This window comes from Nipponia nippon, unplaced genomic scaffold (genome assembly GCF_047370975.1).
Source record: "Nipponia nippon isolate SJK-2023a ecotype South Korea unplaced genomic scaffold, ASM4737097v1 scaffold_16, whole genome shotgun sequence".
Taxonomy (NCBI): domain Eukaryota; kingdom Metazoa; phylum Chordata; class Aves; order Pelecaniformes; family Threskiornithidae; genus Nipponia; species Nipponia nippon.
The window spans coordinates 11,458,112-11,485,000 of record NW_028262332.1 but is presented as its reverse complement, the minus strand read 5'-3'; the positions used below and the strand labels follow the sequence as shown (position 1 = coordinate 11,485,000).

Here is a 26,889-nt window from a genome sequence, read left to right as displayed (position 1 = left end):
TTGTTGGCATTACACGCAACAGTTTTTCAGTGCTAACTTTTTTAGCAATGGTCTTAGAATTTAAAACAGATGAGATCTCTTAGTTATTCTTTTTAAAATACAGTCACTATAGGTTGAAGTATCCTTTAAAAAAAAAAGTCAACAGTCTAGCAGAAAAATACTTATGTATTACTATATTTTCTGGTTTAGGTTCCTAATAAAGCTATAGTAATGAAGTTCATTTTTTTGTAGCTGAAATCCTGTGCTGTTGGAATGCTCTAAGTATCAGACTATGGCTAGGTCGCTTTACTCTTATCACCATATGAATTTTGGCTGTCCACTCTCTTGAAGATTAATCCGAAGATTGATAGCTATCCTGGGCTAACTAATTTTAATACAAGGAAGTTTGTTGCAAAGATATGAACTTCTATCAGAAAGAATGTTTCAGCAAATAGTTGATGTGGGAATATATAAACATAGAGAATAGTCAAACAGTCAGTGGAGGGTGTAGGAGGAATTACAGAATTTTGTAAAATGCAATATATATTTTTAAATGGCTTTTTCGAGTAGTGCATCGTTTGGTTCCTTACTGTTTTAATCTTTATAGCTCATCTGGAAGGGAGAGAAAAAATTATGGGGTGATAGTTCCCATTTGTGAGCTGCTTCAAGTGGGTATGATGACTTGTCTATAATTTGATGAACTATTGTACGTATCAGTTAGTTACTACAAGAATGACTGAGGTATGCATGCTTGCAAGCTGGTACTTATGCAGATTGCTACTTCTATTCTGCTGGTAATTTTTCTTTCCACTGGCACGGAAACAGAGTTTATAATGAAACCAACAATCTTTATACATTTATAGAAACTATAAAACTTCTATGGCAGTATATATATAGAAACCAATGGCCTTTCTTTCACAAAGTCTGGGAGCATTGTAGAAGCATTGCACACAGGGAAAAATAAAAAGCACCCTTTCTTTGTGTCATTGGAAGAGTTGCGTGATTGGAGAGTATGTACACAGTGCTGGTCATAAATGGAGCATAAACCCACTATCTTACAAAGTCTGTGCGCACTAAGAGGACTTGGTTGCTTCAACAGGGATGATTATAATCCAATTTGATGTTTCTGAATTGCACCTGGTATTCTTAGTATGAAGTTTTTTTGCCTTTACAGGTTGCGTACACTGCATGATAAAACCTGTCTTAAGAGTAATTTAAAATAATAGCTATCTTTTCAAAAGTAGATGAAGAAGTTGGATTGGAAGGGTTGAGTAATTAGTAATTTAGAAAATCTAGAAAAGTGGCTATAGTGTTCTGAAAGCCACTTTGTAGTAAAACCAAGGCAGTGTAAATAGTAAATATATGAAGTTTTTGATACTCACTTCTGAAGCATTTGATACTCTCAGCTTGTATAGAGCTATCATACTGCATTCATACAAGGCGCCTTTTTAAGTGAAAGCCTAATAAAACTTAATGTAGGATAGTTATAAACATTTTCCTTTTACAGTGACCCCTCTTGACTAGGTAGCGGTAAAATAGCAGCATGAATGGAAACCTTTGTATAGGGTAGGCAAGCAGTCTGCGTAACGTGTAAGAGATCACCTTGTGTGCAGATAGTACAGCTGCTGTTTCACTGAGGCATTCTGGAGACAACTTACCCTCCGAGGACAACGCTGGGTTCTTTGCCTCAAGTCCTGAGAGATAGCGGACAGGACTAAACCATGGGCTTTGACTATGCAACCGAGTATTTTCTGAATTCGGAGTATTTTTCTAGACCAGATATATATCCTTTAATATAGGAAAGTGAAGAAAATATATATTCCTCCTTTGCTCTGTCTTGTTCTATCATCCTTGTCGTATGTTACAAGTTGTTTTTTCATTACATTTTCTTTAGACCAAGTAGGTGAGAGGTCAGTTTTTCTTATGTATTTCTATTTGTGCCTTTTCAGAACCTCTTAAAATCTAATATCTTTGTGTACATAGTAGGGTATGCTATCCTTGTTCTAAGTGCATTACGAGGCATTTGTGCTAGCTAGAATTGCAAACCTTGAGAAGTGCATGGCAAAGATGATTTGCATCTTAATAGAACCTGTGACATAATCTGTTCATCCAAGTTCCATTTTAGAATTGAAGTTAGTAAATCTAAGGATTAGGGTAGTTAAGTATTTCTGTGATGAGAGAATTCAGCCAGAGTATATATTTAACAGCCTAATAGAATAGCTGTTTTTAGTAATCCATCAGATCTGCACTGAATTTCACATAGCATCGTAGCATTCTAGGTTTCTTTATTACTTCATGTGGTTATTTTACTACTACTGAGTGACGGGCTGCAAAAATCATTGCAGTGGATTTGTGTAGAGCAAAATAGTAAGTCAGTCTTTGTAAGTATCCATGAAAAAAGTTAGTCCTGAAGTCTAAGGCATGCTGAGTGACAAAGTACTCAAACCTATTTCTTTTTTGTCTTTAAGCTAGTAATCTAAGCAGCTACTCCATTTGTTCCTGCCCGTGAAAGAGCTGAGATGGAGATGCTGTTTTCCGTGTTCGTTGCATCATTGATAACACTAGTCGAAAGTTTTTCCAGTTATGATAGCTGTATTTCAGAAATTATGGTGCAGGGCAGGAGTGGTAAAAGTGCAGAAAACAAATAGTAATTAACTGCCAATTAATCTTTTGAAGGAGCCCAGGAGGTGACTTGATTTTGGCCTGAGAGTACCTGAGGTAGTGTTGGACTCTAAAGTCTGTGTGTGAAAGTCATGTCAAAAGCCGGTGTCCAGAAGTTAGAAGAATTTGGAATAGAAATAGAGGAATAATTGGGTTCAAGTGTGAGGAAATGTAGTTCAAGCCACTTTCTAAACAATTCCTGTTTTCTTTCCTGTAAAATTTGAATCAATATTGGAAGTTCAATAAACAGAATTTGATTTCACCACAAATTATTCAGCTGAGTGCAAATATTACTGGATACAATCGTATGGCCTTTGTTATACAAGAGGTCAGACTAGATGATCATAATGATCCCTTCTGGCCTTAAAAATCTGTGAATATATGAATAATTTAAAACCTGTCCTGCCAACCCTTATTCGTTGAGGTAGTCATATTAAAATCCTATGGGACTACTCGTGTGAGTAAAGGTTGTGGGATCAGGCCTAAAGTGAGTAATCATTATCACTTATGTTTAAATTTATTGATAAAACTATAAAATATTCACTTCAAGTAAAGATGGGTTTCTTTAAAATGGGAGATGCTTATGCAGTAATAGTCTACTTTGGTTTGTTAAGCCAGTCATTATCAAAATAGTTTAGAAAGTTGTCCTGTTTGTCTCCTGAACCATTCAGTTCTATACTGGTGCTATAGATCAATTTATAAACAGTTTCAAAAATATTGTTTTAAAACTTGTGATATGTAGAAAGTGTATTTGTTTTATTTAAAAATAAAATAAAATTCAAGTGCCTGACAATATGGTGGGTGTAAGCATATTAAAATTGTCAGCACATCTCAATGCATGTAACGGCCTTCCTTGCTATGACTGATTATGTTGATGTTTGCATGTATGGGAATACTGGGAAGTACTGTCCTTTGCAAACAGTAGTATTTTGAAACATGATTAAAATAAGTATCGGCAGGTAAGTGGTGTCGTCAAGGTTAGAGTTACGAATCAATCTCGGATATGCCGTGTCTTTATATTAACAGTCATAAGGTAGTTAAACAATTTCTCAGTTGATTAGAGATCACTTTTAAATCAAGAGTTTAGTGGGATGACTTAGTTGTCTAGCTTAAAAATCTGAATTGCTGATGACTATTTTTGAAACCATACTACTAAATGAGCATTGAGCTGTCTTGCAGCTTTTTTCCCCTTAATATGTTTTCTATTGCTTCTTTAACGTAGCTGTACTATTGTAACAACGTAAGGAGAATGATTGTTTTGTAGCTCCTAAAGTAATCATTAATGCTTCGAAATTTCCTGAGCATGTGGAGGAGGAAACAGTTCTTTGGATTCCTGCTCTTGCAACTTGTCTGCCTGTACCCTGGTGTATAAATGCATTAAAAAAAGTGATAAAGAAGCTAAAGCTGTAAAGACAAAAAGCACGTGGGAAATAAAAGTATATTTTTATTTGCAGATCATCCTGTGGCATGTAAAAGAGCATCAAACCAGACAAAACAGCTTGTGCTGTGTTATTTAAATGGATCATCCTGAGTTCTTGTAGCCAAGTGCTGGTGCTTGTAGAGGGTATGAAAGGGAATTCTTTTGCGTTGATTTCCAAGGTGGCAGGAGGTTTCCATGACTTATTCTTGACAGCAAAGGGACTTCCTGGAGTTTGGGTTTGGGGTGGTGTGAATGGAAATATAACTTCTTTGGGGTTTCCTAACTAGAGGGTCTTGGTATGCGTGATACTTACTTTAAAGCAGGCATGACCTTTTATTTGCTCCACACCTCACACTCCCAAGTGATGAACTGTAAGACCACATAATCTGTCCAGTCTTTTCAGGAGGAGGAATTTTATATTAAAATGTTGCTTCTTAATGAAGTCAGATGGTGATTTGTTACTTCAGTAATAACAAGTATTCAGCTGTAGTCATCTGCATGGTTATCAAAACCCTGTGCCCTCTGTAGATGAGACTGTAAGGGAGGAGTGCCCTGAAGAATACACAACACACAAGACGTGTGTAGGAATGCCAGTGAACGTATGAGTACTAAATGGCAGGGGTACTGAATTCCTAGTTACTATAACATCACAAAATAGTAGAACGCGTGTTCTGGAAGGTATGTATTTTTTAATACTTTATTACCTTAGCTGTGAAAGAAAACTAGTCTATAAGAGTGTGTATAACTGGAATTTTGAGATTTTTACACAGTTCAGTTTCGTGGTACTGCATTTTCTCATGGCCATCATCATGAGGTCTATGTTGGCATATTTGCTATTGGTTTTAGTATAACTTCTGAATAATTTCATAAATGTATAGTGCAAAGCATTTAGATTGCATGATGCCTTAATTGAATTTCCCAAGTTATTTTGCATGCATTATTCTTTGTTCTTTTTTCAATTTATTTTTTAAAGGAATGATTGGAAAGTAGCCTGAAAGAAAGGGTTTGTTGGTGATTGATAGATATGATTGATTGATGTTCACGTACTCAAATTTTCACATGTGTCTGGGCAGCAGCATAGAACTGGTAGCGTATTATAGGGAAAAGTTGGAAATTATTCTGTGTTAACCCAGGAAGGTCCAAAGTTCTTAGCTTTATACTTGGAAAACTTAAGTTTCTAAGTTCAGTCATCTTTGTACATATCAGCTGTCTTGTCTTCAAGTAAAAAACGCTTTCCGTGGCTAATAAATGTTTTTATAGCTTTCAGGTTTTTGATCACTGTTCTCTCTAGCATATTCTTGTATTTGGAAATCTAAAAGTTGTGAAAATACTGATAAATTTGAAAAGCCGTATCCTCTTATAACCTTCAGTTATCTAAGGTGATCACTGACTCCATCTCATCTCTGCAAAGTTTAATGTTAGAAAAATTCTTTCCCTAGGGGCACTAGTGTCCTCATCGTATATCATCATTTTCTCCTTCCTTCTCCTTTAGGGAATTCTCAAATAGGTATCATGTGAATGCAAGCCTGAGAAACAGGTACTCCGGAATTTTAAAAATTGGTCAGCTGTTGCTGCCTTTGGGATAGTTGTTCAGTTTTGTTATGTTTCCTCAGGGGCAAAAAGTAGATAGCACTTGTGTAACGAAGCTGTTAAGTAACTTCTTTAGTGACTAGCTTTCAGGCTCTTCCGCAGCTACGTGTTCTTCTCTCCAGCAGTAAGGACGACCTTGGTCATAGAATCGTTAAGGCTGGAAAAGACCCTTAAGATCATCGAGTCCAACCATTAACCTATCACTGCCAAGGCCACCACTAAACCATGTCCTCGAGCACCACGTCTACCTGTCTTTTAAATACCTCCAGGGATGCAGTCTCAACCACTTCCCTGGGCAGCCTGTTCCAATGCCTGACTACCCTTTCGGTGAAGAAGTTTTTCCTAATATCCAACCTAAACCTCCCCTGGTGCAGCTTGAGGCCATTTCCTCTCGTCCTATCGCTTGTTACTTGGGAGAAGAGACCGACCCCCCACCTCGCTACAGCCTCCTTTCAGGCAGTTGTAGAAAGCAATAAGGTCTCCCCTCAGCCTCCTCTTCTCCAGACTAAACAACCCCAGCTCCCTCAGCCGCTCCTCATAAGACTTCTGCTCTAGACCCTTCACCAACTACGTTGCCCTTCTCTGGCCACGCTCCAGCACCTCGATGTCCTTCTTGTAGTGAGGGGCCCAACGCTGAACACAGTACTCGAGCTGTGGCCTCACCAGTGCTGAGTACAGGGGCACTCTCGCCTCCCTGGTCCTGCTGGCCATACTAATCCTGATACAAGCCAGGATGCCATTGGCCGTCTTGGCCACCTGGGCACACTGCTGGCTCACGTTCAGATGGCTGTCGACCAACACCCCCAAGTCCTTTTCAGCCAGGCAGCTCTCCAGCCACTCCTTCCCCCAGCCTGTAGCGTTGCCTGGGGTTGTTGTGACCGAAGGCACTCGGCCTTGTTGAACCTCATACAGTTGGCTCCAGCCCAATGACCCAGCCTGTCCAGGTCTCTCTGCAGGGCCTTCCTACCCTGCAGCAGATCGACACTTCCACCTAACTTGGTGTCATCTGCAAACTTACTGAGGGTGCACTCAATCCCCTCATCCAGATCATCAGTGAAGATATTGAACAGGACTGGCCCCAACGCTGAGCCCTGGGGAACACCACTCCTGACCAGCCGCCAACTGGATTTGACTCCATTCACCACCACTCTCTGGGCTCGGCCGTCCAGCCGGTTTTTAACCCAGCGCAGAGTGCACTTATCCAAGCCGTGAGCAGCCAGCTTCTCCAGGAGAATGCTGTGGGAGACAGCGTCAAAGGCCTTACTAGAGTCCAAGTAGACAACATCCACAGCCTTCCCCTCATCCACCAAGCGGGTCACCTTGTCATAGAAGGAGACCAGGTTAGTGAAGCAGGACCTCCCTTTCATAAACCCATGCTGGCTGGGCCTGATCCCCCGGTTGTCCCACACGTGCCGCGTAATGGCACTCAAGATGATCTGCTCCATGGCCTTTCCCGGCACTGAGGTCAGGCTGACAGGCCTGTAGTTCCCCGGATCCTCCTTCTGACCCTTCTTGTAGAGGGGTGTCACATTTGCTAGCTTCCAGTCGTCTGGGACCTCCCCAGTTGACCAGGACTACTGATAAATGATGCAGAGTGGCTTGGCCAGCTCCTCTGCCAGCTCCCTCAGTATCCTTGGGTGGATCCCGTCTGGCCCCATAGACTTGTGAGCATCCAGGTGGAGGAGCAGGTTGGTGACTGCCACCTCTTCGACAGCTGGGGCTTCATTCTGCTTCCTATCTCCATCTCCCAGCTCAGGGGCCTGAAAACCCCGAGGATGACCAGTCTGACTATTAAAGACTGAGGCAAAGAAGGCCTTAAGTACCTTAGCCTTCTCTTCATCCTTTGTGGCAATGTTTCCCTCCGCATTCAAGAACGGATGGAGATTGTCCCTGGCCCTCTTTTTGTTGCTGATATATTTGTAAAAACATTTTTTGTTACCTTTAATGGCGGTGGCCAGTTTAAGTTCTAGCTGGGCCTTCACCTTTCTAATCTTCTCCCTGCATAACCTCACAACTCAGTCCTCCTGAGTCACCTGCCCCTTCTTCCAAAGGCGGTAGGCTCTCCTTTTTTTTCTTGAGTTCCAGCCAAAGCTCCCTGTTCAGCCAGGCCGGGCTTCTCCCCCGCCTGCTCGTCTTACGGCACATCCCTAGCAAGCCTGGTTTTATCCCCTTCCCCCTTCGCATCTAGTTTCAAGCTCTCTCAACGAGGCCTGCTGGCTCCTGAGCCAGGATCCTTTTCCCGCTTTGCGACAGGTGAACCCCATCTGTCTCCAGCAGGCCTGGTGCCATGTAAACTGCCCCGTGACTGAAAACCCCCAAATTCCACCTCTGGCACCAGCCTCTGAGCCACGTGTTAATGAGGTGGGTCTTGCTGTTATATACTAGCAATTAGAAGACTTTTGTGAGAAGGCAAATCCATGCATTATATCCGTTTCTGGTATTTGATAATGCTGTGCTAGGTATATCCATGGCATTTTTCTTAGCAGTCATATTTAATTTTTAGGTAACAATTCTAAAAGTGTTCTGTTTCCTTTTAAGCGCAATAGCATGATGAAACTGTTTTTTCTCATTACTTTTCAGGAATTATGTATTTTGCTCACTTGTTGGTTAGGATTCCCGGTCTGTAGCTTATTTCCTAGTAAGGATGTCATGAATGGAGAATTCATGATATGGGATGAGTAACTGAATTCCGTATACACTCTAATATTCTCTGTGGTAACCAGTGCAGGAAGAAATGGGAGGCTAACGTGATTCTTTCACACTTTTTAATGCTTTGAATTTCTAGAAAAGATCTTGTCAGTGAAATGACTTAATTTTACAGTGAGAGATGGCAGAATTTCTGTAATATGGAAATGGCAGAAAAGTGATACTGAAGTCCTTTGCACAAAGGCAGAGAAGTTGGTGGTGGCAAATTCTTACCTTTGCCTCGTAACATAAAATTCTGCTGTTGTCTTGCAATGTTGAAAACATTTACATAGTTTACATAAAGTTTCTTCCTATCCTTTTTCTTGAGCAAAGGACAGGATTTGATTTTTTAATGATATTTGCTATTCATTGAACTAAGATTTTTGTTTCTTTCTTTCTTTCTTTTGGGTTTTTTTGCTGGTTGTTTATTTATAACATCCTAGTGATTAATTTTTCCTTTAATTTAGTTTCCCGTCTGTCGTGCCTGGATGCTGCAGTAGTGTATGTGAAAATTTGCACCCGGCTGGAAGAGACTACAGGTTTTAAAAACCAAAACTGTGGTGGTGTGGGGTTTTTTTGTTGTGTTTTATTTTTCCTGCCCCCCGCAAAATGAATCTCCTGTTGGGGCTGAACTACAGTGCGGATTTATAAAGGTGTAACAGTTACATGGGCAGGATTTGATTTTAGGTTTTAATTTGGGTTTGGAGCTCTGGCCCTTCTCTTTTAACGTATTGTATTTGTGTGAATGAGTTCCTATCTTTGCATTATCTGATTATAGTAAAGATCAAATCTGGCCCAATCTTGTGAATATGACTGAAAATCTAATTGGAATAGCACCATCATAATAGGCTCCTATGATCATAAAGTTTGTATTTGATAAACAGAGCTCATTTTCAGATATTCTAGCAGATACTGTTTTAGTGTATTTACTTGCATATATTTTTAAAAAGGTTGGACAGTGGATGGTGCAGAAGTGATTAACAAAGCATGATCTTGCCCATTTATGTCAACAGGGTATTTCTTTTGTGAACGTGTCTTGTTAACTATCGTTGCAGACCTTTATTGGTGCTTCTTGAATAATTTGTTTAAACTGTGCAGTACAGATTCCTTATTTTAGCACTAAGACTTACAAAGGCTTCTTTTAGCAGCCTTTAATTTTGTACTTATGTATGTGACATAGCCTGTGGCTGTGATCTCTACTGTGAATCTGCAGTTGTTTTGGGATGAAAGAAGAAGGCAGCTGGAAACTCAGTAGCTACATCTAGCTGTCTACCTAGAGAAGGCCTTGATTTTCAAGTTTATCTAAACAAGCTCGACTAATCCCAACTATCTAGGGGGATCCACTGTCAAAACAAGCAGCATGGCCCTAAGGCAAACACAACCATACAGAAATGAAGGCTGGGACTTCCAATACTCCAATGACTGCATACTGGAGGCTTTTTTTCCTGAAAGAGAGTAAGAGAGGTAGAATTTGCATAATGCCTTTTCATTGGAAACTTTTGGAAAGCTGACAGAGGTCCAGCTTATAGCTCTGTAGCCACAATACAGAGTCTATAGGAGAATCCTTGAATGACCTAACCATATTGAAAGAAAAAATGAAAGCATCGAAGTATAGCCAAGTGAGTGTGGAAAAGAGGGCTGCTGCATTGTCTAACATCTGCTCTACTTCTCGTTAGTTTTGTTCTTTGGTATTCTATGTGGACTTTGGAGAAACCTAAGACAGCCTAACATGAATCCTATAATCTTCCTTCTGAATATTTATGTAGTGTGCCAGCCTCTAAGCTGTCCTTTGCATCTTCCTACTTCCCCCTCATTTTCATGCTCTCAAATGAGGCCAACATTTCAAAAGCTAAATAAATGTTTGTGAATGTTTATAAAAGATTTGCATAAATTTGTGCTTGTTTGACAAAGATCACTTTTTTCTTATGCCAGTTCTGAAATTTTTTAAAGGTTTCAGTGCATGTCTTGACAACAAAGTCCTGCCTCAGAGAACAATGATTGCTGATTAAGTGGGTATGCCGTTGTAGCTGAATAGAGCATTTGAGACAACGTCTAAAAGGGCCGGTCATCTTAAGCCAGAATTATAATATTGAGCAAATGTTAACCAAAGTATATATTTCAAGCTTTGTTTTTGATGCAATATACCCGTGCAATTGACTTACGGTGTGAGAAGTATGCGATTATCTTTTCACAGCTAATAGTTCTCACCTAATTTTTCCTAAATGTGGAAGTGCAAATGTTCCTCGTTTTTAGTCACTAAATGTTTAAAATGCATTTGATTCAATTAGTATTCTAGCTTTCTGATATTGACACTTCTTATCTTTACCAATTGATCAATGTTTATGCACATAATTGGACCTGATTTTTTTATGCTCGTTTGTATAATTTTTCAGTTCTTTGTGATATAAGACTGGAACAATTATTCTTACCACAGGAGCTGTAGATGTTTTGTGGGGTTTTTTTAGCATGTTAGCTAAAATCCATTTGTCTTAGAATAAAACTAAATCTTAATTTTATTGAAGGGGTTTTAAAGACATTTATTGAGGAAATCTCTTTGAAAAACTGCTTAAATCTTTAGTTCAGCTTTATTTTCAGATTTTTTCCTACTGGAAAAAAGTAATAGCCGTTTCTGTTCTTTTGTTCTATTAGTTGAGAGGTTGAAGTTGTCATTAAGGCAAAAACTAGAGCTACTTCTCTGACACAGTTTTTATCACATCTGCTAGGCCTGTGTCCCAGGAGGAGCTGTGCAGAGCAGTGAATTCAGCCTAGGCCCATTATCTGCTGTTTTTGCGTATGTTGTAAAAGGAGTGAGACCTCAGGGAGGCTTGGAGCCTCCTCCCGTGTAATGTCCAAATCAGATTTGAAGGACTGGTGGCAGGAAAGCTTTGGCCTTGGGGTGTGAATTCTAAGAAACAGAGTCACAATTAGGTTTAAAAAATTCAGGGATTTTGAGCTTTATCTTGAAATATGTTTTTAGTAATGCAAGTAGAAAAGTTGCCCATCTGTGCACATATTTTGTACGTTTAAAATATTTAAATGATAGCAGGCCTCAATATGCTTAGGAAATGTTATTTATCTCATGCTCTTCCTATTACCAGGATTGCGTATATGTGTTGGGTTTTTTGTTTGTTTTTTTAAAAATAGCATTTTCCTGAGAACAATTGGTTACCTCCAGTGAAATGACGTTATTTCATACTGGGTACCATTCCTCTTCTGACCCTCCTACAGGAAGAAGTGACTTTTGTAGAAGAAAAAAAACCTCCCCTAATTCAAGCTTTATAATTGCTCAAAAAGAGCTAATGGATTTTTAGAACACTAAGCAAATGGATGAGCTAGTGCTATAAAGTTGTGTTGGAATACTAGTAGAATTTTAAAAAGTAATTAAATTAAATAAAATTAAACCAAGGTAATTTAAATTAATGCTACTAAGCAAATTATGCTCCTGTTTTTTGGGGGTAGAATGTTCTTTTAAAGAACTGATTAAAATATTTTGACCATTATAAAAATCAGTAACATTCAGTACTGCTATAAGATGTAAAAAGATTTTATGATAAAATCAATGCAAGATGAAATTTGACATACATATTTTAAGTGAGCAATGATTTTTTAAAAAAAAATCTGTGTTGTATTGTTTTTTAAAAAACTAGAAAAATCTTTAAAATCTAGAGAAATCTTGCTTTTAAGTTTCTTGTTCTTTCCTTTGTCATCTTGCAGAATCTCAGCTTTTTGTTGTGGCTGTGTGACGCTGGCCTCTGCATGCGGGATACTTTCTTTTTAATTTGAGAATTAGTTTTTATAAGCTGCTTGAATTGGAGTGCTTCTCCTGATTTTTAACTACATAATTACATGGCATTTGTTAATTGATGAGAATAATCTGTAATAATAACTTTAGGAAAATTTGATGTAAGATAATATAAGATGACACTAATAATAAATACAAATTAAAGTTTAAATTTTCAGAAGACAAAATGTACTGATCCCTCGTTGTTACTCATAGCTCTGCTCAAGGTAGTGGCTGAGCGTTGTGCTGGCATTGCTTTATTACATTTATATTCTTCAAATGAAATTTTGAAACATGACTGCCTTTTCCTGTACATTGTAAGTGGTTGCTTTGTAAAATGTTTAAAGCAGTTAGCCAAACTTGTTACTGAGGTGCTTATTATTGTGCAGAAAGATGTTCCCTTTCCCAGGAAAAGGATTATGAATTTCTGATCAACTGCATGGGTAACAGAATTTAAGGTGTTCTAGATCGTTCTGTACTTTTTCTTTCACCACCCTTTGGGTTTTAAACAGAGTTGTTGTCAGGTTTAGGTTGGTTATCTGGGTGCACTGGCAACTGTTTTGAATTCTTAAACCTGTTGTTCAGTGTTGCAGTGGATGATTTCATTAATCGTTAGCTTAAAATTATTCAAATAGATGAATTAAATATAAGAGCAGTTTACAGTTTTGTGGCTATAAGGTAGATTAATATACGACCCAAATTTCAAAATAATTGGATACTATTTTGCTTCATTTAATGCCTTAGCACTCTTTTACGCTATATTAACATTTTTGCTATGTTTAAATTTGATGTTTCTGAGCAGAAATAAATAATCTGTAGTTGCTTGCTGCCCAAGTCGGGATCCTCTACCTATTGTTCCTTCCCTGGATCCCAGAAGACTGGCTGGCACTGTTCTTTTCGTAACCCTTGTTGCTCTCCAGCATCTCTTCCTTCCTTCATCAGTCTGATGATGTGTTCCTGAAACTCTCTTGGTGTCCCTCCATGCGAAGAGGATGGATTTCAGGTTTGTCTCATGGCTTCAGGTGGTATTTCAAGCTGGATAAGGTGAAAACTATTTGTATTTCCACCCTCTCTGTTTAGCGTTTCACTTACAGCAGCCTCACCTATGCTTCACCTCTGGTTTAAGGTGAGGAAATAAAACAGCATTTATCTTTTTCATCACCGACTCATCTCTCCATGGAAGACTCATCTTATTTGCAATGCTCCGTTCTCTTGTAATATTTGAATTGTCCTCCTGTAAAAATGTATGTACTTTCTGAGATATGGTTGTGGGGGTGTTGGCTTGGTTTTTTTGTGTTTCCCGCCTCCCCCCTGCCATGACCCACAGCTAAAGCTCTGGTCTGTACTCTGGGTGGCCTTTTCAACTTCATCTAGGTTTTCCTCAGCTGTCCCAACAGGCTCCCAAATACAGGTCCCCAGCCTGTTGGGTTTTGTGGTGTATTGTTTTCCTTCTCTGACTCACATTAATATTTGAATGTTTTGCCTTAATCATTGATCATTTCTCACAGATCTCTGCCTGTATTTTCATTTCTTTTCTCTCCAACTTCTACTTAGACTTCTCGTTCCACTTTGAATGTCTGTTGCATCACACGTCTTTCTAAGAGTAGATTGTTTGCAACAGTCTGCTGTTCTTGCATTAGACCATCAATTTGCATATCATTTTATCAGTGCAGTTTTATTTAATTGTAGCTGCAGCATGGGATATTTGTTACCGATGTTCACTTGAACAGGAGAAATAAAGTGATCCTGTATATTTAAGAGGTTCTGAAGTTGTTCCATTGACTTGGAGGTGGGAGCATACGGTGAAACGTTTAAAAATAAAAAAGACTTGAGATAAGATACAGCTTGCGTATTAAATTCACAAGTGAATATGCAAAATCTTTCAGCAATGTTGAGCTTTCTTTATTATTTCATCTCAATACATAGATAATTCGGGACATAAGCCAAATGTGTATTGTGTGTATTTAACAACCTTGCTTTCCATATACTTCTCAAGTATCGTGTGTGTGCGCGTGTGTGTGTGTGTGTGTGTAGGAAATCCTTTTAGAGACTGCCTCACCTTCATAAATTGCGATGTGACACAAAAGGGCTGAACACTGTATTCCTGCCTCATTTATTTTGAAAACTTTGCTACTGAAACCAAACTTAATCAATGAGCTCTGTGTTGTCTCCGATAAGTTATGTACTGGCTTTATTGATTGGGAAGGATTTTAGAAAACCCATGTGGGGTTTATAATGTCAGCAGTGTTTTGATTATGAAAAGAGTTGGAACCTTGGGACAAGGAACCAGGTGGTGTATGTCCTAAAGCCCCCGGTGACACGGCTGGGCTGAATCCCTCAGGGGACGCAGTTCATGCCCTGCACTTTAACTGTGGTGACTGGCTGCTATAGATGCACTTTTTGCTCATTAAAATGTTAAAAATCAAACTGCATGTAAAAAGATTTGTGAAAATATAAACTTGGGGATTGATCCAGAAAACTGGCATGTGATACCTTAGAGACACTGGTTTCAGCTACTGGGTAATTTATGCTTATCAGCTGTGTGTCCTGGATTGTTTTGGGTTGGGTTTTTTTTATTTTCTTCTGCTTTTTAGGGTGTTTTGCTTTAGAGGCATTTACGTAGGTTTTTCTTTAAGAAAATAGGCATAGGGGAATAAAGTAAGAAAACAGGCTATTGATACTACTTCTGTGTTTCATCTTAGGTTAAAACATAAAAAGGATTATAAGATGCTGACATGGAGGGATTCTAGGTTTGGTTTTGTTATGGTTTTGGTTTGAAATCCTAAAGAAATGATGATTTTTTTTCTAGGGCATAAGTAACCACCCACCTAAAGAGGTCTTGTACGATGTTGTGTATTATGTAGGCATTGCTAATCTTTCAAACTGAGCAGTATTTAAAGGGGAAAAAAAAAAGGAAAAACATTACATTAATAGTAACAAGCTTGCAACTTGAGCAAAAATTGACTAGTAAGTAATTGTATTTCTTACATGGAAAAGATGAGCTTTTTTGCTAATTAAAAGCTAATTCTGTATGTGTGGGGTGTTTTTTTTAATTAGTTAAAATTTAAAAATATGTCTGTGGTTAACCTGTACTAGTCTCAATTTTTTAGTTGTAAATCAAGGCAGATAAGTATTGGTGTATAATGAGTGGCAAATTATGTCCACTAACGTTATAAAAGCCACATAACAGTATCACAGTAAAATCTTTCTTTAAAAGACAAGGCAATGTATAGTGGTACAGATTCAATATATTGCCTCTTTAAGTGAAAATTTCGTTTTCTGTGTTTCGGAAGCTATAAATATCAAGAAACAAGTGCAAAGTAAGTTCTGAGTAATATGCTATTATCCTACAATAACAGTGCTGATGAGATGATAAAGTGTTTTATTATGTGATGTTTTTACTTGCAGTTACAGTAATTATTTAAATAATCAAAATAATGGAGAGAATATATTCTGCCATTTTGAGGCGACTGATGACTTGTTATCTTTTAACACCTCTATTTCAGAATTCTATGTAGCAGCTACATGGTTTTGTTTCTAAAACATTAGATGTGCAGTCATTATTTTGAGGACAATTTGTATGGATTAGGCCAGTAAAAATATAGGCGCTTTGCTCTCCTGTGATTATAATTTTGATTCTTTAAAATTATTTCGATTCTTTAAAATTATTGTGGGTTTTTTTAACGTTATGCATTGAGATTTCAGTTGTGGGTAAAGGACAACTGTGTAATGCTTAAAATTTGTCAAGATGTAGTTTCTGTGCACAAGCAGTCAGAGCTGTTCAGCAGACGGTCGATCCTTGTGGAAATCGGTGAGATTCTGCACAAGGGTGACCGCAGTCCCATCAATGAGGCCTTTGCTATCAAGGCGTTGCTCTGTATCAGAACACATATTTCTGCAGTTTACTCTGAAACCTCTATAGCTCCTTGCCAAGTTTCCTGCTGAAATTGAAAGGAGGATACTTCTTTGCTTTACATGACATTCTTCAGTAGATCCTTTCTTGTTCTTTAAAAACAGGAGGTTGTTAAATAATCTATCAATAAACTGTCAAGAAGTCAAAGTTTCCGTATCTGTTTCTGCCTGAAATCTTAAGAACTTGCCACATTTTAGTTGTCAAGAAACCTCCAAAGAAGAGCAGTTGAGCCTGAAACCATTGCTAAGAATGGGATGTGCTTGTTTGAATTATGTAGGAGGAACATGTTCTTGCAAAGGAGTCAATATGTTTTCTGCTTCATTGAATAGGTTATTAGATTGATGTAGTTTATTTGTTGAATGATGGCATTGGTTTTAGAAATAAATGAAGTGGGAAGCATCAATTTAGGTATTGATGATAATTTATTACTATTGGTCAGAAAAGTGTTGAATTTACCAGAGGATTTGTCATTTAGTCAGGGCTATCTTGTTTCAGCTGAAAGCGGAAATACAGTTTACGTTTCAGGTCCTGAAATACTTAAGTGTGAAGGAGAATGAACAATGAATCGGCTGGTAGTAAAGGTCTGCAAACTGGGCAGACCTTTATGGTGGGTTGTGGATTATTGAATTCAAATTTTGAATGTGTTAGAGCAATATAATGTAAATGGATAACTTTTGGCTACGAACACAACTATTCTGGGACTAAAATGTTTCTGGCTTTGCCTCTTTAATGACTGTATTTGTTTAAAGTTGTAAAGTTGATTAATTTCTCTGCTGATCAAGTTTTCAGTTTTCATATTCATGCTTTTTATTTGAGATCATGCAAAGGCTATACTTAAAAGTTTGTCTATGGTGCTGTTTCGCAACATTTAGAAAATGGTTTGTAGGTTAAACAACTTGTATTAATTTTAATACACGTTAATTTAATCAGTCTTTTAACACTCAGATTTTCTTTCTAATAGCAGTAGGCAACGTTAAACATTCCTGCTATGAGACCTATTGGCTTTATCTTTTGTTATTTATCTTGCTGATGTTAGGAAGTATTCTCTAATCCCCCAGACCTCTGTTCCTAGGTAACAGTCAAAAGCTGTGCCAGCAGAAGTGGTCCTGCCAGGCCAAACCCATGTGGTTTGGTGTTATTCACTATGATCCATATGGTCAGGGTAGAGATTGTCCCTAGAGAGGTGTTAACACTCAACAACCCAACCTCCTCCTACTCTTTGGAGAATTGCTGGATGGCTCCTGCTGCCTGCCCATGTGTGAATCTTGATTAATTTTTCATTTTTAATGAAGTTTGATCATGTTTATTATTTCACATGATTGACTGCCTGGTACTCCTTCCATGTAATTGATAAAGCCCATATTTCTTCATCTGTCTCTTATTTCTTCAGGGCAAAGTTGTGAAATTGTGTGATGTGGTTAATATTAGATTTATTGGTCCCAATAGATGTATAAATTATCTCTTTTTCTCTCCACAGGAAGTTCTACAGACTTTGACCAAGTTTTGTTTCCCCTTCTATGTGGACAGGTAGTGTTAGCTTTTCAAACTTTACAAGAAAATAAGCTTGTCAATAAAACCACTGTAGAAAATAAAAACCATACCATTCTTAATGTTCTGTCTGCTTGACTGTGATTTAAAGCACCCAAGTGCAAATTATAGTCTTAGAATCACTTTTTCCTGGGGTTTTTATGGGCACCATCAAAAAAAAAAAGTTTTAAAAGTTTGAGCTGTTCAGTGGCAGCAGTAAGAGTGCATTTTGGTTTACTTCTACATAATACTTGGACGGGAAAATGCTTGGGTAGTTATTGTCAAATATGCATATTAATATCAAAGCTTTGTGTGGATATGTATTTTATTTCTTAATTGTCAAAATTTGGGCAGAATAATGAATTAAGTGCTTTACATTTAAAGGCCTCTTGATCTTGTTGGAACGCTGGTGCTTTGCTTGGCTTAATGTGGCTTCTAAATTAAAAAAAAAAATTGTAAAGTAAGTTACAGTGGATTTCACAGGAGCTGAGAATATTTAATTCTTGTAATTTAGAAAACTCGAGAACTTTTTTTAGTTTTTTAGTTTTGCTTTTAGCGTGAGTTATTTTTGATGGTTTCGTGAAGAGAACAAGCATTGAAATTTTGAAAGGATGCACCACTGCTCATACCATCTCCGAGCATCGCTTAATTGCTTAGCGTCGTTGTCTCAGCTCAGCTTGCACACCGAATGGTTTTGATTGATGAAATTGACCTTAACTGTGATTAAACTGCTAGAAATCTTTTTCTCATTTCAGTGAAATCTGTGATATTTACAGTAGGAATTGATTTTCTTTATAAATCAACATCCATTTCTAATATCACTTCTTGTTTGAGCTGTTGTTCAATTTTTTTTTCCCCCACCCGTAGGTCAGCTGGTATTTCTTAGTTATCTTGAAATACTGTTCAGTAGCTTGTATGAATGGAGATGAAATCTTACTGTGCTTCTCTGGAGATCGGAGTCTACATAATAAAACCACTGCTACCCTTTGTCCTCCGATGTGGTAATCTGGGGTTGGAGGAAGCTGAAAGCTTGACTGGATCATGCAGATGATCTGTTCTTTCAACCCTCCAGGTGGTTCCTGCAGATCAGGGTTGAGAGAGGCTGGTGAAGCGCTGCTGGAGACAGCTATTATTACCAGTGCCTCTGCTGTACCTGATTTGTACATAAAAAGAGAATTTGAATATCCTGGGCTGTCAACATGAGCTACTTAACCAGTGCTTGTTGACTCAGATGACCTTTAAAAGCCAGAAATACTTCTTATAATTTGGAATCACTTTTTGTTGGTCATCCTTTTCCTCTCCTAAGGGGAGGGAGTGGGGAAGTACTTATATATATTTTTCTCATGTATGTGTTTCTACTATAAATGTTTATGCTTACTATGTGTAGGTTTATTGTAGCTAGGGGTTTTGTTTGTTCTGTTGTTTATTGTTTTTCCCCAGCAATATAACATTTTGAAAGATAAGAACACTGAAAACCCATATGGGGTGCAAATGAGAACATAATGAAAAGTGATTCCGATTTCTGGATTCCCTTGTTTGACTGAATATCACAGACTATCACTGAAAAGACTGTAAGCCAACCATTTTGAACATAAAGGAGAGATTATAACCCATAGCATACTTAATAATTTAAAATGAAGGATGGACTTCTAATACTCCAGAAGGTAGAGGATGTCCCAAGTTAAGGATATGGGAGCTGAAAGAGATGTGTGTGCTACTTCTCTTCTTGATGTAAAAATACACACACGCACACGTACATGCATAGGTGTGTGTGTAAGTATATAAAGAAATAAATACTTCTTGTAGTCCTCTCTGATGTAAATTTGACTTAGCTTTGAACTGTGTGTGGGAATTAACCTGCCAGTTACAGCAAGAAGGTAAACAGTCTTATATCACTGAATGCAAATTAATTTAATGTGACCATGATAAAGAGAAAAATGCAGTGCATCTTACATGCAAAATGTTCTTCATCTTTTAGCTACTTCCAAGTTTAGAACCGATCGAGTACCTGTTCTTAGAGGCTATTTCTGGAACTCGGCAAGTGACAAATTTGCACTAGTTGGTCTTTTCTTTCCCTATTTACTGTTAACCAACTACTGAGTATTTATTTATACCTTTTTTATATTGCATTTAAAATAAAGTTATTTAAAGTAGTGAGCAGGTAGCCCTATAATGAAATTACTTCAGACGATGCTTTAATATTCCCCTCAGTCTTCTCAGCAAATACTTTTTCTACTTTGAGATGAAAGGAAATTGCTTCTAGAAGAAACACTGTCTTCAGTCATATGTCAGAAAGGTCCTTACAGTCGTGTCTTACAGAGTTGACTAGCACTCTCTAGTGGGATTTTATTCCTCTGTATGTGCCTGAAAAGTGATATGTTGGATCAGATCTCCAGTTACTGTAATTCTTAGTCCTCAGGGTGTTTTTTAAAAAATATATATTATTTTGTTCATTCTGAACAGAAAGAGAGAGAAATACTAAAGTGGTTTCAGTAAAGGCCTTCCAAATACTTAGGTAGTATTCCCAGTTAACTAGGTTGCCTTGTTGTTAGCCGTGGCAATTTTAATATTAGAATCTCTCTGCAATGTTGAGAGGTTTTGAAATTATTATTCTTAATGTAACAGTGGAGATACTGGCTCATTGTTCAAATAACTTAGGAACATGGGTTAATACCTTGTGTTGGAATAATACTCTGTGTAGGATGTCTCTTCAGGATCTGTGGAAAAAGATCACCATGAATTATGATGAAGAGATACTGGTATAAATGATCAGAAATGTGTAGTCACTAAAGAATAGATGCTACTTTTCCTTTCATCAACTCAGAGCCCAAAGTAGCATTATCAGTCATAGAACTTAGGTTCTCAAGTCCTGCTAGAGTCATGTCCCCAATTTATACCCTGTTTGTGAGGACTTTTACTTGGGGAAATTAAATTTACGTAACCATGTTCTGTGTTATGTGCAGTATTATGCCAGGCTTTCAGTGGAAACTTCTTGATGGTAGAAGTGTGCTCAATGGTACTTGAGTTGATTCTTGCTCTTCTGACTTTGATGTTAAACAGTGGTATTTCTTTAACAAGCGCTGAGAAAGGACATAAGTCTTCACTTACATGTGTGTCTCTTCTAAGGCTGCATGTTTTATAGAACAGGTGGCAAAAGCTGAAGATGTGCTATTGCCTCTGCCAGATCACAACTTCAAATGGTGATGGGACACCAAAGTTGGAGGCAAATCAAGATCTTTTGCATATCTGATTGTTCTCTGTGCTGAAGGTTTTGGTATTCATTGACACAGACTCTTAATTTTTTTATATTGATTTTTTTAATATATATTGTTGCCAGTGGTCAAAAATCACCAGGGACTAGTTGCCTCTCCCTTTAGGCAGTGGACCTATTCTCCAGCTGCAGGAGTGAAGAACTCCACGTCAGTCAAATATCATATCAGGATTAGGAATACAGAGAAATCGTCTGAGCAGCCAGGGATCAGGTTAGGAAAGCTAAAGCCCTGATAGAATTATATCTGGTCAGGGATGTCAAGGGCAATAAAAAAAGCTTCTCTAAGTGTGTCAGTAATAAAAGAAAGACGGGGGAAAATGTGGGCCCTCTCCGGAAGGAAACAGGAGACCTGGTTACCCGGAATATGGAGAAGGCTGAGGTAGTCAATGACTTTTTTGCCTCAGTTGTCACCAGCAAGTGCTCTAGCCACACCACCCAAGTCGCAGAGTGTGAAGACAGGGACTGAGAGAATGAAGAACTGCCCGTTGTAGGAGAAGATCAGGTTTGAGATCATCTAAGGAACCTGAAGGTGCACAAGTCCATGGGACCTGTTAAGATGCATCCGCGGGTCCTAAGGGAACTGATGGATGACGTTGCTAAGCCACTATCGATCATATTTGAGGCCGCACTCAGACAGTTGCGATCAACGGCTTGATGTCCAAGTGGAGACCAGTGACAAGTAATGTTCCTCAGGGGTTGGTATTGGGACCGGTGCTGTTTAACATCTTTGTCGGCAACATGGACAGTGGGATTGAGTGCACCTTCGGCAAGTTTGCTGATGACACCAAGCTGTGTGGTGCGGTCGACATGTTGGAGGGAAGGGGATGCCATCCAGAGGGACCTTGACAGGCTGGAGAGGTGGGCCTGTGTGAACCTCGTGAAGTTCAACAAGGCCAAGTGCAAGGTCCTGCACGTGGGTCAGGGCAATCCCAAGCACAAATACAGGCTGGGCGGAGAATGGATTGAGAACAGGAGGAGGACTAGGGGGTGTTGGTTGATGAGAAACTCAACACGACCCAGCAATGTGGGCTTGCAGCCCAGAAATCCAACCGTATCCTGGGCTGCATCAAAAGAAGCGTGGCCAGCACAGCGAGGGAGGGGATTCTCCCCCTCTACTCCACTCTTGTGGGCCCCCAACGTAAGAAGGACATGGACCTGCTGGAGTGAGTCCAGAGGAGGCCATGAAGATGCTCAGAGGCCTGGAGCACCTCTCTTACAAGGACAGGCTGAGAGAGTTGGGGTTGCTCAGCCTGGAGAAGAGAAGGCTCTGGGGAGACCTTACCACAGACTTCCAGTACCTGAAGGGGGCCTACAGGAAAGCTGGAGAGGGACTTTTTACAAGGGCACATAGAGATAGGAGAAGGAGGAATGGCTTTAAACTGAAAGAGGGCAGATTTAGATTAGATACAAGGAAGAAATTCTTCACTGTGAGGGTGGTGAGGCACTGGCACAGGCTGCCCAGAGAAGCTGTGGGTGCCCCATCCCTGGCAGCGCTCAAGGCCAGGCTGGATGGGGCTTTGAGCAGCCTGGTCTGGGGGAAGGTGTCCCTGCCCGTGGCAGGGGGGCTGGAACCAGGTGAGCTTTAAGGTCCCTTCCAACCCAAACTATTCTATGATTCTATGATTAATTTGTGTTAGGCAGATATAGCTAGTGATGGGGCATTTTAAAGAAATCACTCTTCCTCTCTCCCCTTCCCTCTAACCCTAACTTCTGTCTGCCCATTTAGAGATGAGATTTATGGTGCTTCCATCCTGTTAGGCTCTAAATAGACCTTCTTCCCGTTTGGAAATAGAGCTATGAATCTTTAGTATTGATATTAAGGTCGTAGGAAAAGCACTTTTTATGTTGGGAAATTTATCCTTCCCTGTGAAGAACTGACAACTGAAACTTGAGCAAGACCTATCAGACGTATTTAGTTTCTGCAGATCACACAAATGCAAGAATCTTTTCGGTTTGCTTCGGAGGAACTTACCAACTTAGTCATAATTGTTTAATAAACAAGCTTCTCCCTGCTGCAAATGAAGCATGATTTTTTTCCCCTGTTCCATAATTTTAATTGTCAGCTAAAATGCTATTTCTCACACACACTCTGCTCTCAACCTTGTTAAAATTAAGCATATAATCCCCTTTTAAAACACCATACTAAAATCACCATAGTAACATTATATCCAAGCTTTACAGATAAAACACAACACCAGTAAGGGATTTTTTGGTATCCCCGAGCAGCTCAGTATGGTTTATGGAAATGGTTGCTCTGTTGACATTTAGAATTCGGTAGGATGATAGTACTTACGCTGTCTACTTCTCAGACTACTGAAATGCTTTTAAACATCTGGTTTTTTGTTCATCTGTGAATTTGGAGCACTTTTTTTCATCTTCATCACTGCAAGTTTTTCCTTCCCTGTCTGGAATCCACTGAAGGATTCCTCTTTCTAAGCGGGACAGTGACATCTTTCCAATCCGGATCCAACTTTTATTTCTGAAAGTCTGTTTTTCTTTTTTTTTCTTTAAACACTGAGTGTATAATCTCCCACATAAATTGTTTATTGTGTTGTATATGGCATCGTAGAAGAGAGTATTTGCTCGCTTTTAAGGCTTGTGACTGTTAGTTAAATGGCCTTGAATTGACTGGGGTTTGTTGTTGCTGCTGGTAGGACTGACTAGTAAAGGTGCACGTGGAAATGCTAGCCAGTTTTCTCAGTTCTCTGTAAACCTAAAATAAACTAGAACATAACCTGAAATAAGTGTTAATTTCATATTGTTATGAGGTCTCAAATAGATCCAAAATGGGCATGAAAAGTCCTCTAATAATTATATTAGTCCCAGCTTTACCACTAAATGTCAAAATTTCTGTTAAACAGTAAAACTACATCTCTACAAAGTGGGATGTGAATTGGGCTTGGTTTCCATGGAATATACCATCGCTGTACAGAGGCATTTGATTACCTTTAGGCAAATGTGGTAATAGCTCAAGAATGTCTGTCATTTTGTTAATAAATAGCGTTCAGAAAGTGCCGTGCTTTAAATGTAAAGCATCTTATTTTGATCTTATCTTGCTATTTTGAGCATCACCTATTAGTTGTAAAATACGGATGTGAATTAGAGTATTTTTAAAGACATGAATTTTTAAATGCTGGGGTTTTGGGGTTGTTTTGTTTGTTTGGGTGGTTTGGTTCTTGTTTTTTGTGTCGTTTGTGTTTTTGTCTTTTGTTTTGGTGGTGGTTGTTGTTGGTTGTGTTTTTTTGTTTTGTTTTCCAAAACTGTGTTTTTCCAATTTGAGCAAATTTTCCTATAGTGATACTTTCCACTGTGGTGTGAGTGGGAGCCAACATCTAAGAATGTTATTAGCTCACTTGTGCCATTCTTGAAGAGCTGTTAAGATCTTGCAGATGAGGCAAATGACTCTTAATTTTGAAAAATCATATAGAAGTCCTACAAAATTATTTTTATAGTCATGTCTGGCTTTAGCGCAGTGTGCTTTTGATTCTAGTTTATCTTGTCTTCCTTTGCACACTATTCTAGTCTTTCTTTTAGCTGATTGCCTAGCTGCTAGAGTAAAGGAAAGTCACCTGCCATGGTTCCAGTTGCTGAACATTTTGGAGTGATGTATCTGGCATACATGCAAAATTGGTAGATGGACAATAAAGCTTCTACAAGTCAATATCCAAATGTTAAAGAAGCTTAACATGTTATTAAACATTGTCTTGCTCTTGGAGTAAACCAATTCTCGAATGAAGGTAATAAAGAAATATTTTGGGTTATGTGACAACATAGGTTTGGTTTGTACAGTGAGTACTGTGTTGAAGATGGTTGATAGTTGCAACCGTTTTCATTTAAAGATAAATGTGTTTTTAGTACCCTCCCACACTTACAATGGGACACCCCCCCCCCCAACCCCTCCTCCCTCACCAAGCAACTAGCATATTTAAGTTTCTAGAGGGTGTATACTCTCAAAGTTTGTTTCTCAAAAAAAACCTCTGCTGAAAGAGGAAACGTTATAGGTTCATTGACTTAGACTAGATACTTTTGACACAGAGTTAGCTCAGCATTAATTTTTTCTTCTTTATTCTCTTTATTTTCAGCCATGCAGTTAACCAAGTTGGGCAGAACTTTACATTTGTGCTTACAGACATTGACAGCAAACAGAGGTTCGGATTCTGTCGCTTATCTTCTGGGGCCAAGAGCTGCTTCTGTATCTTAAGGTAGGTCTGTGGTTTGGCTTTTGGCTGACTCTAGGAATCAGTGTTTGCCTTTGCTGTGTGACACTGCAATTATAATTTCCAGCTGTTCAAAATTATTTTCCTATCTGGTCCTCAAAGTCACTGCTCTTCTGCAGAAGTGATGCAAAATATCTTGCACTTCGAGTTCCTCTGTAGATAACTATGTTTGTTTGTAGTCAATGTTCTTGAGTTAACAATGTGGAAAAAAAAAGTCGCTCTGCAGTAATTTGATATGACATAGCATGATGGCAGCTGTTATCTTTAGCTGTCACAACTGATCTTGTTAAGACATTTTGTGGACATTTGTATATGCAAGTTTTATTAACAAAGCATCTGTTGGTAGCTGAGAGAATGTCATTGATGCTGTCCACATCCTAAAAGTTTGTATGTATGAGCTTTAGTCTGCCCTAGTGAGGGTTTTGTGAAGTTTGTTGTAATAAAGGCTGTTTGTGGAGGTTGGAAACAATGCATTTCACATAAAACGGGCAAAGAGACTCTATCAGAGTAGCTTTTGATGACCTCCCACAGACGTGTTGGAATACAGTCTGTAATTTTCTATTTACTTTTGCTGCAAGAAATGATGCAAGTAAAATCAGTTTTAATATCTACCAATATATTAGTCCATTAAGAACTTCTGTGGGTTTCCACATGGCATCTGACCTGTCTTGTTTTAAACAAATTTAACAATGGTCTGTCTTCTGCTTTCTGCTTTTTCCGTGTTCATGAGAAATTGGAAGTTTCGGAGCAATGGCCCAGGTAAAGATAGGTCAGCATTAACTGTATGAACAGCCAGCTAGGTGACTGAACAACTGCTCAAGCAATCACAAATGAGGACAATTTCCTCTATGAGCAATTGCAGGCATCTGTCTCAGTTGTCTCTGGTTTGCTTTTCACGTGAGAGAATCCAGTGTAAGAACAAGAAGAACTTGCCTTTTTCCGACGCGTACTGCGTATTGCACATGACAGAATGGGACCTTCTGTATATATGTTACTGAATATGACCCCTCTGGAGAATTTCAGGGATTGCAAAAATATAAGAGCACCTACCAAGAACAAGGGCACTTCTCATTTCATTGGGTTGCATACAGCAATGCCATGGAATAGATTTTGGACTGATGTGCGTATTTAAAGTGAATATGTCTGTGCCATTTGTGCTGGCACTGGACTGGTGAAGACATCAAATGTTTGTTGCCTTGTACTTCAGCATTATACTGACGGCAGCGATCTGCTAACTAGGCCTTCATTGAAGAAGCTTAATATTTGGAGAATTTATTGTGAAATCTTGCAAAATTGCTAATTAATTTTGTGAGAGGCAAGGTGACAGGTGCTTTCTCAGTATTTTCCTTCATTCCTTCTTTTCTGTAGTAGACATTTCAACTATTACCAGCCCTGGCAAGCCAGCAACACGGGCCGTGTACTGAGGACAGGATGTATTTCCCTGGCTGCTTCCCCGTAGCTGCTGCCCTGTAGGGTTGGGGTGCTGATTCACTCCCCTGTGGGAAGGGTCTGGTTACGTAAGGGAGCTGTTCCTGATTAATGACAAATTAAAGGGGAAACACAGTTTATAAAGAAAATCTGAATGAGGAGTAGTATGAGTCCCTTCTTGATCTCTCCTGGATAAGAGTTCTTTGCTGTCAGCTCCCTTATGTTGAGTGAATGCCAGGAAGAAATGGAGGAGTTATGTTGTAGTTAAATGCCTTCTGCTTCAACTCATAACCAAAAAAAAAAAAAAATCCAAAAACCAACCAAAAAAAACTTTCAGTGCAGTTACAGCAGTGGATGAATTGGGACTCTTTGCTTTGTTCCTATTGCTTCTTTCTCCTGTGAATTAATGAGAAAATG

The 26,889-nt window shown here is 38.7% G+C and overlaps 1 protein-coding gene across 5 annotated transcripts in view; it reads left to right on the top strand.

The window, feature by feature from the left end:
- Window positions 1–26,889, top strand: part of DENND1A (DENN domain containing 1A) — a 217,702-nt gene that overhangs the window by 40,181 nt on the left and 150,632 nt on the right. For all 5 annotated transcript variants that reach the window (XM_087752734.1, XM_087752732.1, XM_087752731.1 and 2 more), the window contains exons 4-5: window positions 17,507–17,556; window positions 24,910–25,029. In XM_087752734.1, the coding sequence (XP_087608860.1) occupies window positions 17,507–17,556; window positions 24,910–25,029 (170 nt within the window). The remainder of the gene's footprint in view (window positions 1–17,506; window positions 17,557–24,909; window positions 25,030–26,889) is intronic.